General features: G+C 37.1%; 1 protein-coding gene across 3 annotated transcripts in view; it reads left to right on the forward strand.

Moving 5' to 3' along the window:
* GPSM2 (G protein signaling modulator 2) overlaps nt 1-16105 on the forward strand; it is a 50570-nt gene that overhangs the window by 13968 nt on the left and 20497 nt on the right. For 2 of the 3 annotated variants that reach the window (XM_002751165.6, XM_035252351.3), the window contains 8 exons: nt 5708-5929; nt 6325-6460; nt 6799-6941; nt 7471-7594; nt 7707-7822; nt 13420-13575; nt 14803-14911; nt 15791-15920. In XM_002751165.6, the coding sequence (XP_002751211.1) occupies nt 5708-5929; nt 6325-6460; nt 6799-6941; nt 7471-7594; nt 7707-7822; nt 13420-13575; nt 14803-14911; nt 15791-15920 (1136 nt within the window). The remainder of the gene's footprint in view (nt 1-5707; nt 5930-6324; nt 6461-6798; nt 6942-7470; nt 7595-7706; nt 7823-13419; nt 13576-14802; nt 14912-15790; nt 15921-16105) is intronic. The other variant, XM_009001816.5, reaches the window with a different exon arrangement.

Raw genomic sequence — 16105 nt, forward strand, 5'->3', positions numbered from 1 at the left:
AAATACAGATACGGTGTTGAATTCTTTAATTTCGTTAGATCAATGTAGTTGTTCATGTGCTTTTTTGAAGAATAGTTTAAGGTAACGTAGTAATGGAAAGAACACTGGATCTGGAGACAAAGTTTCATATCTCAGCTTTGCTATCCTGTGATCTTAAGCAAGTCATTTAAACTGTCTGAGCATTAGTTTCTCCTTGTGTAGCAGGGCCTATCTCAGAAGGTTATTTTTATTTTATTTTATTTGAGATCGGATCTGGCTCTGTCACCCATGCTGGAGTGCAGTGGTATGATCTCAGCTCACTGTACCCTCTGCCCCTGGGCTCAAGCTATCTTCCCACCTCAGCCTCCCGAGTAGCTGGGACTACAGGAACATGCCATCACAGCCAGATAATTTTTTTTTTTTTTTGTAAAGATGGGGTTTCATCGTGTTGCCCACGCTGGTCTCCAACTCCTGGGCTCAAGTGATCCACCCACCTTAGCCTCCCAAAGTGCTGGGATTACAGGTGTGAGCCACTGCACCCAGCCTCAGAGAGTTATTTGGGGAATTAGGTTTGATCAAGGTTTTTAAAACTAAATTACCACGCTTGCTTTATTTTATTGATTGATTGATTGATTTGAGACAGAGGCTCACTCTGTTGCCTAAGCTGGACTGCAGTGGCACAATCTCAGCTCACTGCAACCTCCACCTCCCAGGTTCAAGTAATTCTCCTGCCTCAGTCTCTCAAGTAGTTGAGATTACAGGTGTCTGCCACCACACCTGCCTAATTTTTTGTATTTTTAATAGATACAAGGTTTTACCATGTTAGCCAAGATGGTCTCAATCTCCTGACCCTCATGATCCACCCGCCTCAGCTTCCCAAAGTGCTGGGGTTATAGGCATGATCTGCCGTGCCTGGCCACAATTTTTTAATTTTTTAATCATTTTCTTCTTCTTCTATGTTATTAATCATCCTAACCATGCAAAATGTAAATCAAGATAATTGAGCACACTTTTCCTTTTAAAAAATAAACAAGAAAAGCTTGATATATGTGGTAAATTGAATGGATGAAAATTGTTTATTGGGGCTAAGATTGGCGATGGAAAAGGTCCATGCCCAATTAGAATACAAGCTAGGGTTTATGAAAGAAGATTCTACAACCACAGAAATGGAAAGCATAATAGAAAAAATGGAGAGTACTCTTGTTTTGGCTCTTAAGTCCTGAATTCCATCATTTATTCTTAAATAGCATGTAAGCCCTTTGAAGCGAGAGTCAGGTAGGACAAAATTGATGTTATTAAGTCTTTTAGAATGATGTAGCATCATGATTTTAATTATCTTTTGCATTCACTGACATACTGTGAACACTAAACAAAATTAAGGAGGTAAAGAGGATAATCAAGTGCAAAATCTAGTGTAGAAGAAAAGTTAAAAATAAAATTTTTTTTAAATGAAATAACACAAGTTTGCACAGGAAATGAGGAATTTTAGCTAAAATGTTCACTCTTAGCAAAAATGAAAACACTTCAGTTAAGGATGGTAGTACTATGTCTATTTGAAGTGTATTAGAAATATATTTTGTTTGATTATACAACTAGATAGGCTATCAGAAGAATAAAAGAAACTTTGTATGTGGGATGTATTTTAATAGAGGGGTATTTTCTTGGTTTTTCTTCTACATCTGGGTATGTTCTTTGTTTTCAACCCAACTGGTAAACAAAGGAAGTAATTCTATTCTCTCATAGAGACAGAGAGGATATGAAATTACTTTCTCTGTTACTATTTAATGATCTTCTAAAAAATTTATCAACCAACCTGCCCTATTTCGCAGGCATAAACCTATATTTGATTCAGAGGTTAGAGATGTTTGCCAGAATATTGACTTCCTTTCTAATAAAATACACCAGAGCAGGAATCCATCTAAGAATCATAAACTAGGGAGTTTTGGACATTATTTCAGGTATTAGTCACTGAAATAAGTTTTCTAAGATAGTCTGTCCTGTAGGGCACTCTCACTACATGGACTTCGAGGACAGACACATAGCTATCAAGCTTCCAGTTTGCTACCGCCATTTCTTATGACAGTAACATAAAATGCCTTTTAAAAAAATGTGTCACACTTACAGTGCCATTCAACCTATAGCTATGTTTTGCTGGATGACACATCATTTGGCTCAATGGTTCCAGTAAAATATTCTGTAAGCTTAAATCCAGAAGATCAGTTATTTGTGGTGAAGTTACTTGTGTGAAGAAGATACTTCTTAGCTTTATATGAATATAGGCAAACACTTTTATACTTACGATTTTAAAATGTTGTTCATATGAATAGCCAGTTCTGCCTTATTCCTAATTTCCTGGCCAGCAACTCAGTCATCCTGAACTGATGGTGCTATCGTGTATGACCATTTCCCCACCTCTCCCTGAGTGAAATGATGGGCGATCATTAGTATTCCATTGTAAGGTGGCTTGTAATTTTTTTTACTATGTTCTAAGCTCCAGTATCTATTGGTGGACATTTAATTCATTTGTGTTTTTTTTGCTGCTGTGAATATCCTTTCATAAATATCTTCTTGAATTTGTGTGAATATACCTTAAGATCAATTCCTAGCACTGAAAATGTTTGAGATACAATTTTTAACATAATTAGAATGCTTAAATTAAGAACTTTTGTAGGAAATTATATATTACATATAAAAATGTCTTTTTCAATTTTTTTCTATAATATTTTTTAGAAGTTCATTGGTTTCAGTTTTTAGACAAAGACAACCAGTTCAGGTAGTCATCTGGCAAAATTATCTGTTAATAAAAATCACATTTTGGCTGGACACAGTTGCTCCCGCTTCTAATACCAGCTACTTGGTAGGCTGAAGCAGGAGAATTGCTTGAACCCAGGAGGCAGAGGTTGCAGTGAGCCAAGATCACGCCATTGCACTCCAGCCTGGGTGACAAGACCAAAACTCCATCTCAAAAAAAATCACATTTTTACATATAAATCTTTTGTTGACTTATTTCTCTTTATACATAGAATATGACGATAACTTCATAAAATCTTAGATATACTCAGTTTTTCTTTTATGAAATCTCTCACTTTCAGAAATGCAATTTTAAAGGGCGTTTTTCATTTTTGGAAGACCAAAATAGGCTTTATTAATTGTGAAGTGACAGATAAAGAAACATAAATGTAGCAGTTTAAGTTTTCTGATTTAACTGATTATCTTTCTTTGTATTTTCGATCTTCTCTTCTGTATCTAATTGGCTTGTGGTCTAATGTTTTAGCAAAATGTTAGAGGTTTACTTGCCTTATTTTGCATAGATTCATAAAATGAAGATGGGGCCAGGCATAGTGGCTCACCCTGTAATCTCAACACTTTGGGAGGCCAAGGCAGGCAGATTGCTTGAGGTCAGGAATTTCAGACCAGCCTGGCCAACATGGCAAAACCCCGCCTCTACTAAAATTACAAAAAGTAGCCAGGCATGATGGCACATGCCTATAATCCCAGCTGCGTGGAAAACTGAGGCACAAAAATCACCTAAACCCAGAAGGCAGAGGTTGCAGTGAGCCGAGATTGTACTGCTGCACTCCAGCCTGAGAGACTCTTTCTCAAAAAAAAAAAAAAAAGTGAAGATCAGCAAGCAGTAGCCATTGGCTAAGTCACTTAAATTCTAAAAAAAAAAAAGAACTTGAAAATTACCTGTTGGAATTGGCTACATACATCTGCTTTTTCTGAACCAAAAGTCTGCTTTGAACCTTTGCAATTGGCTCTGTTAATCTTTGTCCAGGCTTTTAGCTTCATCAGTTATATTTTCCACTTTATAATCCCATTTTAATTTATGGCTTTAAGGAATCTTGAAATTTTACAGACTGAAAAATAGCACTCAAACATGTTAATTGATCTACCACTAGATATACAAAGTATCATATTTGAATGATATTAGGGTGAGTGGTGGCTTAATTCACATTTCTTATAAAAGCACTGATTCTCCACCCTAACTTGTACTTTAGAATTACCTGGGGCTTTAAAAAAAATACAGATGGCCAGACATCACCCAGAGAGTAGAATTTAGCATTGAGAGTTTTAGAGAGTGCTCTAGGTCAGCTCTGCTGTTGTACAGCCAGCATTAAGAACCATTGCTTTATTGGCGTGGCTCAAAGCTCATTCTAGTAAGTAATTTAGTGCTGTTCCAATATTTAAAATGTTTCATGAGCCCTATCAGAGTTTTTCAAAGAGTGATATGTATACCATTGGTGGTACATAGGGTAACTTTACCCACTTTTAGATGTTAATAATTACATATTTGTTCAGTGTATATTAGAACAGGGGTTCCCAACCCCCGGACTACAGACCAGTACTGTTGTGGTCTGTTAGGAGGTAAGCTGCAAGTGGGCAGGGCGAGTGAGCATTTCCACCTGAGCTCTGCCTCCTGTCAGATCAGCAGTGGCATCTCATAGGAGTGCAATCCCAATTGTGAACTGTACATGCAAAGGATCCAGTTTGCGTGCTTCTTATGAGAGTCTAATGCCTGATGATCTGTCACCGTCTCCCATCACAGCCAGATGGGACTATGTAGTTGCAGGAAAACAAGTTCAGGGCTCCCACTGATTGCACATTATGGTGACTATGTAGTAACGAGGAATAAAGTGCACAGTAAATGTAATATGCTTTAATCATCCCAAAACCATCTCCTGCCACACATCTATGGAAAAACTGTTTTCCACAAAACCGGCCACTGGTGCCCAAAAGGTTGGAGACTGCTGTATTAGAAAATAAATGTAAGTATCATATCAAATTCACAGTTTCACGAGTACTGATTTGGTTGAAGCTCAATTTTTTTTAAATGGTAAGTTAGTGTGCCAATTTAAAGGAAATTTGCCAAATTATAGAAATAATTAAATGAATAGGTACTTCATACATATCACAGAAATCATGAAGATGCTGAAGAAACACAATGGCAACTTGAATAAGGGGCACCCTCTAAAGGTACTTTGAATCCGAAGTACCAGTATTTTTTCTCCCAGATATGTTTACAGTGATTTAATCCTTCTGGCTTTTTCAATTCAGGGACAGACTTTGAAAATTAGTATTTTTGCAAATTTTTGAATCATTGCTTTCTAACTTTAAATTTCTTGACACTTAGTTCTCTTGTGAAAATGTGCCTTACAGATCAAGAATACTTTGTTCCTGTATTTTTCTAGGGTATGAGAGGTCATGTAAGAAGAGGAAGGAGAGTGTGTGTTATGTGTGTATGACAGGGAAAGAGAGGGATAGATGGATGGTCAGAGGGGTTGATGGACAGGTGACTAGATTACTTGGATACCTGGGTAGAGAACAATATTAATAATTGTGGGGCCTCACTTTCCAAATACTCGTCTCCTCAGACTCTCAGGAAGTCTAGAGGTCTGTTACAACTCAAAATTGTCTGGGAAATACTGCTTTAGATTCTTTCACTAGTAATATGAATTGCTCTGGGCCAATTAAAATGAGCTCCCTATTCTGTATAACAGACCTCTCTGAGCAGGCTCAGATAAATTTGAATAGGCAGATTACCTCTTGCTACAGATAACTGTTTTGCTGTTTTATCAGGAATGTATATAGACTTCAGTTATAGAGGCAGCTGTCCTGAACAAGAGTAGCCACACAGTCTACATTTAAATTATATTACTGGAAGTTAAAAATACTGTGATGCAGCTGTAATGTTATGTTTAAATGTCTGTCCTGTATAATTTTGTAGAATGGAAGCGTCTTGCCTAGAGCTGGCCTTGGAAGGGGAACGTCTATGTAAATCAGGAGACTGCCGAGCTGGCGTGTCATTCTTTGAAGCTGCAGTTCAAGTTGGAACTGAAGACCTAAAAACACTTAGTGCTATTTACAGCCAGCTGGGCAATGCTTATTTCTATTTGCATGATTATGCCAAAGCATTAGAATATCACCATCATGATTTAACTCTTGCAAGGTAATTAATTTAAGCTTTTAAAATATTCTTCCTTCTGCAATTAGCTATTATTTAAAAAAAAATTTCTATCCAATTAACAAAAACTAACAATATATTTAATGAGTTCTACTTCAGTAGCATCGCTTTTTAAAACTAATCTTTAGGCTGAACATAGCTTAATTGAATGAATAGTAGTGAAAGGACCCTAGAGTTTAATTAAATGAATGAAAACTAATTACATTCAAATACAGAAATGTAAGTTTTAAATATATATTTAAAGTAGGTTTCAGAGCCAATGGATTTTTCTTACCTTAAGCATGTCAGTTTGTCCTCTAGGAAAACTGTACTCTGGCTGCTTTATATTTTAACACCATTTGTATTTTAATACCATTTGTTTCTTTTTTTTTTTTTTCCAGGACTATTGGAGACCAGTTGGGGGAAGCCAAAGCTAGTGGTAATCTGGGAAACACGTTAAAAGTTCTTGGGAATTTTGATGAAGCCATAGTTTGTTGTCAGCGACACCTAGATATTTCCAGAGAGCTTAATGACAAGGTAATACCACAGCATTAAATGGTAGTAGACCCAATATTTTCATTCAAAGTGCTTTGCATTTTAATACTACTTAATTATTCTATAGTTTATTTAAAAATTAAAGCCAAAAAAGAAAACATTTATAGACTATAGAAGTAAAAGAGGAAAAAAAATTTTTGATGGAGAAAAGGAAGTAGCAAGAGGGCTTTCTTTCATAAGTAATCATTTGATTGGTTCTGTATGGAGAGCAAATATAAAAATTTCTTTCCCTTGACCATAATACTAAGGATATTACACATATATATGATAAAACTGACCTCTGTTTTCAAAATGTAATCTTTGCTGATGTCTTCATTTAGGTGGGAGAAGCAAGAGCACTTTACAATCTTGGAAATGTGTATCATGCCAAAGGGAAAAGTTTTGGTTGCCCTGGTCCCCAGGACGTAGGAGAATTTCCAGAAGAAGTGAGAAATGCCCTTCAGGCAGCAGTGGATTTTTATGAGTGAGTAGGGGCTGCTATGTGCAGTCATGCAGGCCCATCTAAGTTGTGGATCGGCTATATGTTCTTTATTCAGTAGTAAGTTTTAAGTTTGGCAAAAGTTTTAAAGTTATGAACTAGCAAAATCATCCATTCAGTTGCTTAACTGTTACGGTGTTATATTAGTAATCTGCAGCTTTTGTTTAAATTGCAGACCAGTGCCACTTAGTGGCACAAACAAGAAATATCAATGCTTGGTCTGTTATTTAGAGTAATTTAGTCTTTTACCAACAGAATTTCATAGAACTTCTTAACTACAGGGGTTCCCAGATTAACTCTGTGCTTGCCCCTGGGCAGAAACCTATCCGAATGGTTAAATAAAGTGTTGCCAGCTATTTCCTATAATTGCCCTTCATCGCAGATGTCATCCTTAAAATGTTGCACATTATGACTGTAAACTTATTTACATTTTTTCCTAATAAAATTAGATATGTAAATCAAATAAATAAAATTGTTTTGAAAACTTATTTCATCACTTTTTGCTGTCCCTTAGGGAAAACCTATCACTAGTGACTGCTTTGGGTGACCGAGCAGCACAAGGACGTGCCTTTGGAAATCTTGGAAACACACATTACCTCCTTGGCAACTTCAGGGATGCAGTTATAGCCCATGAGCAGGTACAGTGGAAGGCCTTGGAGCCAGATCATTTCTTCATCAAAGTTCTGAACACCGATTAGATCATTCTCCAGTTTTATTATAGCTACATCTAATTAAAACTTTCTTTTTCAGCGTCTCCTTATTGCAAAAGAATTTGGAGATAAAGCAGCTGAAAGAAGAGCATATAGCAACCTTGGAAATGCATATATATTTCTTGGTGAATTTGAAACTGCCTCTGAATACTACAGGTCAGTCTAATATTTCTGTAGATAAATGTAAAATGAATAGTTATTCAGTCCCATTAATTCATAGGCTTTGGTTTTAAAATCTGATTGCAGCAGGACCTGTGGCATCTAAGTCTCAATCTCCTTATCTGTAACAGAAAATAGCAGTACTTCATTTTGGGGAATGCTGTGAGGATTGAATGAAATAATATTTTAAGCACTTAGCATAGTACCTGGCACACAGTGCTCAATAAATATTATTGTACCTAAGATTTAATCGCTATATGAACACTTTTTATTATTGGTTTTTATCTTTAAAAGTAATTGTTTTTAAATGAAATTTTCAACCTTTAATGTCTTTTAAACTTGTTTAGCATATGTGGTATATATTGTGTATATACTTTATTTCACTCAATTATGGGTTAGAATAGAGGTCAAAAGAAAGCCTGGTAACAAAAATATTAATAATGTCTACCAGTGATCACTGAATTTTTCCTCTACATTCCCACCCTCTTATTGAGCAGTTCTCCCTTTACCCTCTTTTTGCCCATATTTGGCTATCACTGTAAGCTGAGTCCCCATTCATTTACCTGAAGAGCTGGCAATCGCAGCTGCTTCTGTGGCAGGATCTTTCTTATCAGTAGGTTTGAAACATATATGATAGGAAGTTAAGACAGCTTCAAGTTGTCTGATCTGTGCTTTCTGGATTGAGTTTTCCATAGTTAGTGGGGATTGAAGGCCCTTATAGATTTCAGGTAGAAGCCAGTTTGACCAAACAGAAGACACAGTGATTGATGTATTTTGTTAATCCAATGATTCTTTAATGAGTTCTGGATAATTTGTCATCTTTAAAAAAAAGGTAAAATTGGGCCAGGCACAGTGGCTCACACTTGTAATCCCAGCACTTTGGGAGGCCAAGGTGGGCGGATCACAGGGTCAGGAGATGAAGACCATCCTGGCTAACACGGTGAAATTCCGTCTACTAAAAATACAAAAAATTAGCCTGGTGTGGCAGTGCATGCCTGTAGTCCCAACTGCTCAGGAGGCTGAGGCAGGAGAAACACTTGAACCTGGGAAGCAGAGGTTGCAGTGAGCCAAGATCATGGCACTGCACTCCAGCCTGGGCAACAGAGCAAGACTCTGTCTCAAAAAAAAAAAAAAGAAAAGAAAAAAAGTAAAATTGTTTTAGGCCTATCTAAAAAATTGAATAGCATTCCACCTTGCTTTAAACATTAACTAGTGGTTAATATTTGTTGGTTGGTTAGGTTAGTTAGATATGAAATAGCTTCCCAAATAAAATATATCACGATGTGAAGGAGTATATATTTTATTTTAAATATGAAAGTTTTTATTTTCAAGCCAAGGTATATAGAGAAGTCTTAATTATTAAATGGTGTGTCTGTTAAAGACTGAAAGGTTCTATCATAAAGTGAATAGTGGCTATTTGCCTAAAGGAGCATGAATAGAAAGTAATGAAATTTACTTTTTTTCTCTCAATAAGCAGGCTAGAACTCAGAACTTTATATATATTCCAAATTGTTGGTTAGAAATATTTTTGGAACTCTTATTTGGAATTATTATTATTATTATTATTATTTGAGACGGAGTTTCACTCTTGTCACCCAGGCTGGAGTGCAATGGCACGATTTTGGTTTACTGCAACCTCCACCTCCTGGGTTCAAGCAATTCTCCTGCCTCAGCTTCCTGAGCAGCTGAGATTACAGGTGTCCACCACCACACCCAGCTAATTTTTGTATTTTTAGTAGAGATGGGGTTTCACCACATTGGCAAGGCTAGTCTCGAACTCCCAGCCTCAAGTGATCGGCCCACCTCGGCTTCCCAAAGTGCTGGGATTACAGGCGTGAGCCACCACACCCAGCCTGGAATTGTTTTCAGGGCCCAACAAAAAGACTGACATAACATTACAGATCCATAGCCTTATGGATACAAAGCAGTAGTTTGATAAACTTATGTTAGTAATTGAATTTGGTTCCAAAAAGATTTCTGATCATTTACAAATCAACTATACCATCAAAGAATAATGATATGCCAGAAAGCATTATGCCACTGGATCTGAAGGCAATTACAAAAGTCTTTCAAAAATATTTGAAAAGACAGGCAACATTCGAATAAGTAGGTAGCCTTCCAAGGTGACCAATTGGAAGGTATCATCATTAAATATGTAATTTTAGATGTGCTTGCTTAAAAAAAAATCTACGTTACCATAGAGTAATTTGTCATATAGTTATAAATGATATGAAGTAATTATACTATTTGATAGAAACGATGGGAGAGTCATTTAAATTATTGAATCTGATAATAATAAAATAGCACATTAACATTTATATAGTATCTACTAAGCACAAGAGCTGTTCTAAGCACTTTATATATATTCATTTAATCCTCACAAAAGTTCTTCGAGGTATTTCCCGCATTTTATATATGAAGAGACTGGTATACAGAGAGGTTGAGTGACCTTGCCCTTAGCTTACTAATTTGGCACAGTTGGGATTTAAACCCAGCGTAGCTCCAAGATCTCTGCTCTTAACTGGTATGCTAGTTTTTCACTGACAATAACGCAGGTGGAATTTGGGTAAGGTTTAGATGCAGTATTCAGTATTTTTCATGAATTTGTGACTAATGCCCTACACATAAGAATTTTACCTAAATATTTTAAATTTTGACAATGCAAAGGTGACAGTGTGACTGAAAACAGATGTGGACAAAAGCCTCTTTTAGCTATTGTCAGTACTAAAGGGAAAGGTTTTTTGTTTTGTTTTGTTTTTTGAGAGAAGGAAAGAAAAAAAATGAGTAAAGGAGAGGAAGAAAGAGGAAGACAGAGAGGGAGGGTGAACAGAAATATTGCTTTATTCTGCAAAAAAAATGGGTATTAATAATGGCCAATGTTTCTTTTAAACCTATGAGTAGGTGTGATGTGGTATTGACAAGAATGTATATTTTGTGTATTTGAAGTGGAGAGCTCTATAAATATTTATTAAGTTTACTTGTTCCAGATCTGAGTTCGAGTCCTGGATATCCTTATTAATTTTCTGTCTCATTGAATCTAAGTCTCTGTGTATCTGGGTGTTAGGATCGTTAGCTCTTGTTGTTGTACTGATCCTTTTACCACTGTATCTTTGTTGCTTTAAAGTCTATTTTATCTGATATGAGAATTGCAGCTCCTGCTTTTTATTTATTTTTGCTCTCCATTTGGTTGGTAAATCTTTCTCCATCCCTTTGTTTTGAGTCTTTGTGTATCCTTGCATGTGACACAGGTCTGGATGTAACATGCCATTGGGTTTTGGCTGTGTCTTTTGATTGGGGGATTTAGTCGATTTAAATTTAGGGTTACTGCCATTTGATGTTAACTGGCTGTTTTATCCCTTCGTTGATGTAAATTCTTCTTTATGTTGGTGCTCTTTACTTTTTGGTATATTTTTAGTAAGGCTAATACTGGTTGTTTCTTTCTGTGTGTAATGCTTCTTTCAGAAGCTCTTGTAAAGCAGGCCTGGTGGTAATAAAATCTCTGAGTACTTGCTTGTTCATAAAAGATTTTATTTTTCCTTCAGTTGTGAAGCTTAGTTTGGCTGGATATGAAATTCTGGGCTGAAGGTTCTGTTCTTTGAGGATGTTGAATATTGGCCCCCACTCTCTTCTGGCTTGTAAAGTTTCTGCTGAGAGATCTGCTGTAAGTCTGATAGGCTTCCCTTTGTGGGTAACCTGACCTTTCTCTCTGGCTGCCCTTAGTATTTTCTCCTTCGTTTCAACCCTGGTGAATCTAACGATTATGTGCCTTGGGGTTGCTCTTCTTGAAGAGTATCTTTGTGGTGTTCTCTGTATTACCTGGGGTTGAATATTGACCTGCTTTGCTAGTTTAGGAAAATTTTCCTGAATAATATCCTGAAGGGTATTTTCCAGCTTGGATTCATTGTCTCCGTGGCATTCAGGTACACCTATCAAATGTAAATTTGGTCTTTTCACATAGTCCCACATTTCTTGGAGACTTTGCTCATTCCTTTTTATTCTTTTTTCTCTAATCTTGTCTTCTTGTTTTATTTCATTAAGTTGGACTTTGACCTCTGATATCCTTTCTTCTGCTTGAACAATTCGAGTGTTTAAACCTGTGCATACTTCTCGGAGTTCCTGTATTGTATTCTTCAGTTCCATTAATTCACTTATATTCCTCTCTAAGTTGTCTATTCTCAATAGGATTTCATCAAACCTTTTTTCAAAGTTCTTAGTTTCTTTACGTTGGGCTACAACATGTTCTTTTAACTCACAGAAGTTTCTTATTATCCATTCCCTGAAGCATGATTCTGTTACTGGGATGTGCTCGTTCTCCATCAAGCCTTGTTCCATTGTTGATGTGGAACTGTGATCATCTTTAGAGGGAGAGGCGTTCTGATTTTGAGTATTCTCAGCCTTTTTATGCTGGTTTCTTCCCATCATTGTAAATTTATCCTCCTGTCGTCTTTGAAATTACCAACTTTCAGATTTGGTCTCTTGAGTGGACATCCAAGTTGTTAGTTCCCAGGGCCAGAACAGCGGCGTTAAGACTGATGGTGCTTTTCTGCCCAGGATTCTCCTGTCTGGCTTCCTTCTTGTATCCGTAATAGGCGACTCTGCCTTTCCGGGGCTCCAAACCTCGGTCAGAAGGGGAACCAGTCTCGTTTACTCTGTGCGAGAGCTGCCGCGCCGAGGTGCCGTCACAGCCGCTGCGCCGGCCTCAGGAGTCGTGCTGGGGACCTGTGTGGGTCCTCCAAACCTTGGTCAGAAGGGGAGCCAGCCCTGTTTACTCTGCTCCGAGAGCTGCCGCGCTGAGGTGCCAGTGAAACCGCTGCACCGGCCACAAGAGTCACGCTGGGGACCCATGTGACTCCTCCACTGGGGATCTTCTGCTCCGTGAGCGACCAGAATTTGTCTGAAAGTGTGGCTGCTCTAGTTCTCTGCGCTTTCACTGAGAGCTGCAATCCTGAGATGTTAGCAATCGGCCATCTTGGATCGTTCAATCAGGGAAAGTATTTTTTAATGTTAAAGATATTATGTTGGCCAGGCGCGGCGGCTCACGCCTGTAATCCCAGCACTTTGGGAGGCTGAGGCGGGTGGATCACGAGGTCAAGAGATCGAGACCATCCTGGTCAACATGGTAAAACCCCGTCTCTACTAAAAATACAAAAAATTAGCTGGGCATGGTGTTGTGTGCCTGTAATCCCAGCTACTCAGGAGGCTGAGGCAGGAGAATTGCCTGAATCCAGGAGGTGGAGGTTGCGATGAGCCGAGATCGTGCCATTGCACTCCAGCCTGGGTAATGAGCGAAAACTCCGTCTCAAAAAAAAAAAAAAAAAAATTATGTTAATCTCTAGAAACTCTTGTCATGTTTCAATACTTCTTTGGTAAATTGTTAGGATTCTCAAATTTATTCTGCAAGTCTTGAATCTGCTTTCTGTGTTTCAAAAACATCTTTTCATTTTGTCTAAAAGTAATGGAGAAAGTATGGGATATGAAAATTAGGCTCTCGGAGATTTAAAGGCAGCAGAGAGGAAAAATGAGAGTTTAATTTTCTGATTCTTATAGCCCAAACTGAGAATAATCATTAGGTAAGAATTAATTTCTTCTTGTAGGAAGACACTACTGTTGGCTCGACAGCTTAAAGACCGAGCTGTAGAAGCACAGTCTTGTTACAGTCTTGGAAATACATATACTTTACTTCAAGACTATGAAAAGGCCATTGATTATCATCTGAAGCACTTAGCAATTGCTCAAGAGCTGAATGATAGGTATGTTCTACATCTTTTTGCCATAACTAAGGTAAAATATAGATGCATTATTGAATCCCTAGAGTTTTTCCTTTGTTTCTTCTCCTTTATTTTCCTTAATAGGAATTTTCTGTTTCAGTGATGTCCTCTATATATTGTTGTTTGAAGGACTAGTCTGTGATAGAGGATTAGTCTGGTTCCATATGCCCTTGGCCCAAGATCAGTGACTAGGTCCCAAACTCAATTACCTCTTCAGAAGTCTTCCTGATGGGCCAGGCATGGTGGCTCACACCTGTAATCCCAGCACTTTGCGAGGCCAAGGCAGGCAGATCACGAGGTCAAGAGATCGAGACCATCCTGACCAATGTGGTGAAACCCCGACTCTACTAAAAATACAAAAATTAGGTGGGCGTGGTGGCACATGCCTGTAATCCCAGCTACTTGGGAGGCTGAGGCAGGAGAATCACTTGAACCCGGGAGGCAGAGTTTGCAGTGAGTCAAGATCATGGCGTGCTGCACTTCAGCCTGGTAACAGAGTGAGACTCCATCGCCAAAAAAAAAAGTCTTCATGAGTACATAAGTGTGGGAATTGTGGTGAACTTAGAGATAATGCCTGGTGTGAAGGGGGCTAAGAATCCATTATTTCCAGATCTTCCTGTCTTTTAAAGAGAAGCTGGAAGTGCTGAGTTTTATATGAAATCTGATTTTTAAATGTTAGTAGCTAATTCAGTTGTTTTGTTTTACTGTATGAAAAAAAAAAAAACAGTATATTTTTGCCAGCATTTAGTCTGTAATGTTTGCTTTAGAAGATAGATTTTTTTTTTTAACCTAAGTATGAGAGAGAACTTTTCCTTGCAGTTCAAAATGAAGTATGCTACCTGAAGAGGTAGTGAGACCCTCTGCTGCTCAAACACACTGGATGATTACCTGGTAGGGCTGTTAGAGAAAGAAAATGGGGTGTGGACCAGAATACCTATCCTTGAGATTTATTACTTGAGCATGTATTTCATATTTTAAAAGAATGTTTTCTATGTTCTAATATTTGACTATGAGTTTAGTATCATGTGGATATAGTTTTTTTTTTTTAATCTGGGTATCTTAATATATCTGTAATATCATGATTGTATATTCTTTATATGAAAGACCAAATCAATCCAAAGGTTTCTTTAGTTCCTGCTAGATAGCTTTTATTCTCTACATAGGACCTCTTTTCAAATAACTGCATGTTTGCTTTGAATAATGTTTTAGAATTGGCGAAGGAAGAGCATGTTGGAGCTTAGGAAATGCATACACAGCACTAGGAAATCATGATCAAGCAATGCATTTTGCTGAAAAGCACTTGGAAATTTCAAGAGAGGTATGAAACAAAAAAAATGCTGTCTGTGCTATTATAATTTACAAATTAGTGGTTGGGAAAGGGAACCCTATTATTTCTCTGGTTTGATCATATGGCTGAATAATAAATTTGATTATATATCATTCTCTTGGCATAGAACCCCACAAAGCATTTTGAGGTAGAGATCACAGTTAAGTTTGTGTTGGCTTTGCTGTAGGAAGACAGGAAGGTAAGGCTGGGCATGGGGAAATGGAAGGAGAGTACTAAAATACGCCTCTACTCTGCCCCAATGTCTACATGGAGAAGTAGCATGGTATTGAAGGAAAAGCATGGTTCTTAGAATCAAGGACGGCTGCTTCTTGTAGTTCTGCCACTTGCTGGCTGTTTGAGCTTGGAAACCTTTTGTGAGCCTCAATTTCTCTCATATGCAAAAGGGGAATAATAATGTCTAGGTTGCAAAGTGTTAGAACGATTAGAGATAATATATATTAAAAGTGCCTAGCATAATGTCTGGTGCTGGCTTAATAAACGTTAACGATTATACTATGGAAATAAAATAAGGAAATTTTATTCATATACCAAATTAATGTGGCCAGGATAATCTATGTTATTACTTAGTATGATGCCAGAGAATGAGAGCAATCTAATGTTTAGAGAACTAAAGAATTAAGAGTACAATTAGATGTCCTACTGTGATATTTTAGAAAATTATTTTTTCTTTCTATATTCTTTAAAAAAACTATTAATGGAAAAAAATATTCATTCAGTCTCATAATTCTAATATACCATTTTCATTTCTCTATATTTTCTTCCAGCTGTAGTTTCACTACATTTACAAATAATCTTCAGCATTCTTTGTCTTTGAGTACTACTCTAACATATAAATGTTTGTGGTTGTAGGTTGGGGATAAAAGTGGTGAACTAACAGCACGACTGAATCTCTCAGATCTTCAAATGGTTCTTGGTCTGAGCTACAGCACAAATAACTCCATAATGTCTGAAAATAATGAAATTGACAGCAGTTTGAGTGGTAAGTAATAGGACTTTTTAAACGCAATTTTTTTATCCTCAATATTTAAAGTTGTTTATCACAAGTTTGCCATATTCAGAGAGAATACATAACATAGGAAGATCAACTTATACTTTTTTTGTTGTACACAGCTCCATTAATTTGTAAACATAAATATGTAATTATATGTAACATATAATTTGTAA

Source organism: Callithrix jacchus, chromosome 7 (assembly GCF_049354715.1).
Source record: "Callithrix jacchus isolate 240 chromosome 7, calJac240_pri, whole genome shotgun sequence".
Lineage (NCBI taxonomy): Eukaryota > Metazoa > Chordata > Mammalia > Primates > Cebidae > Callithrix > Callithrix jacchus.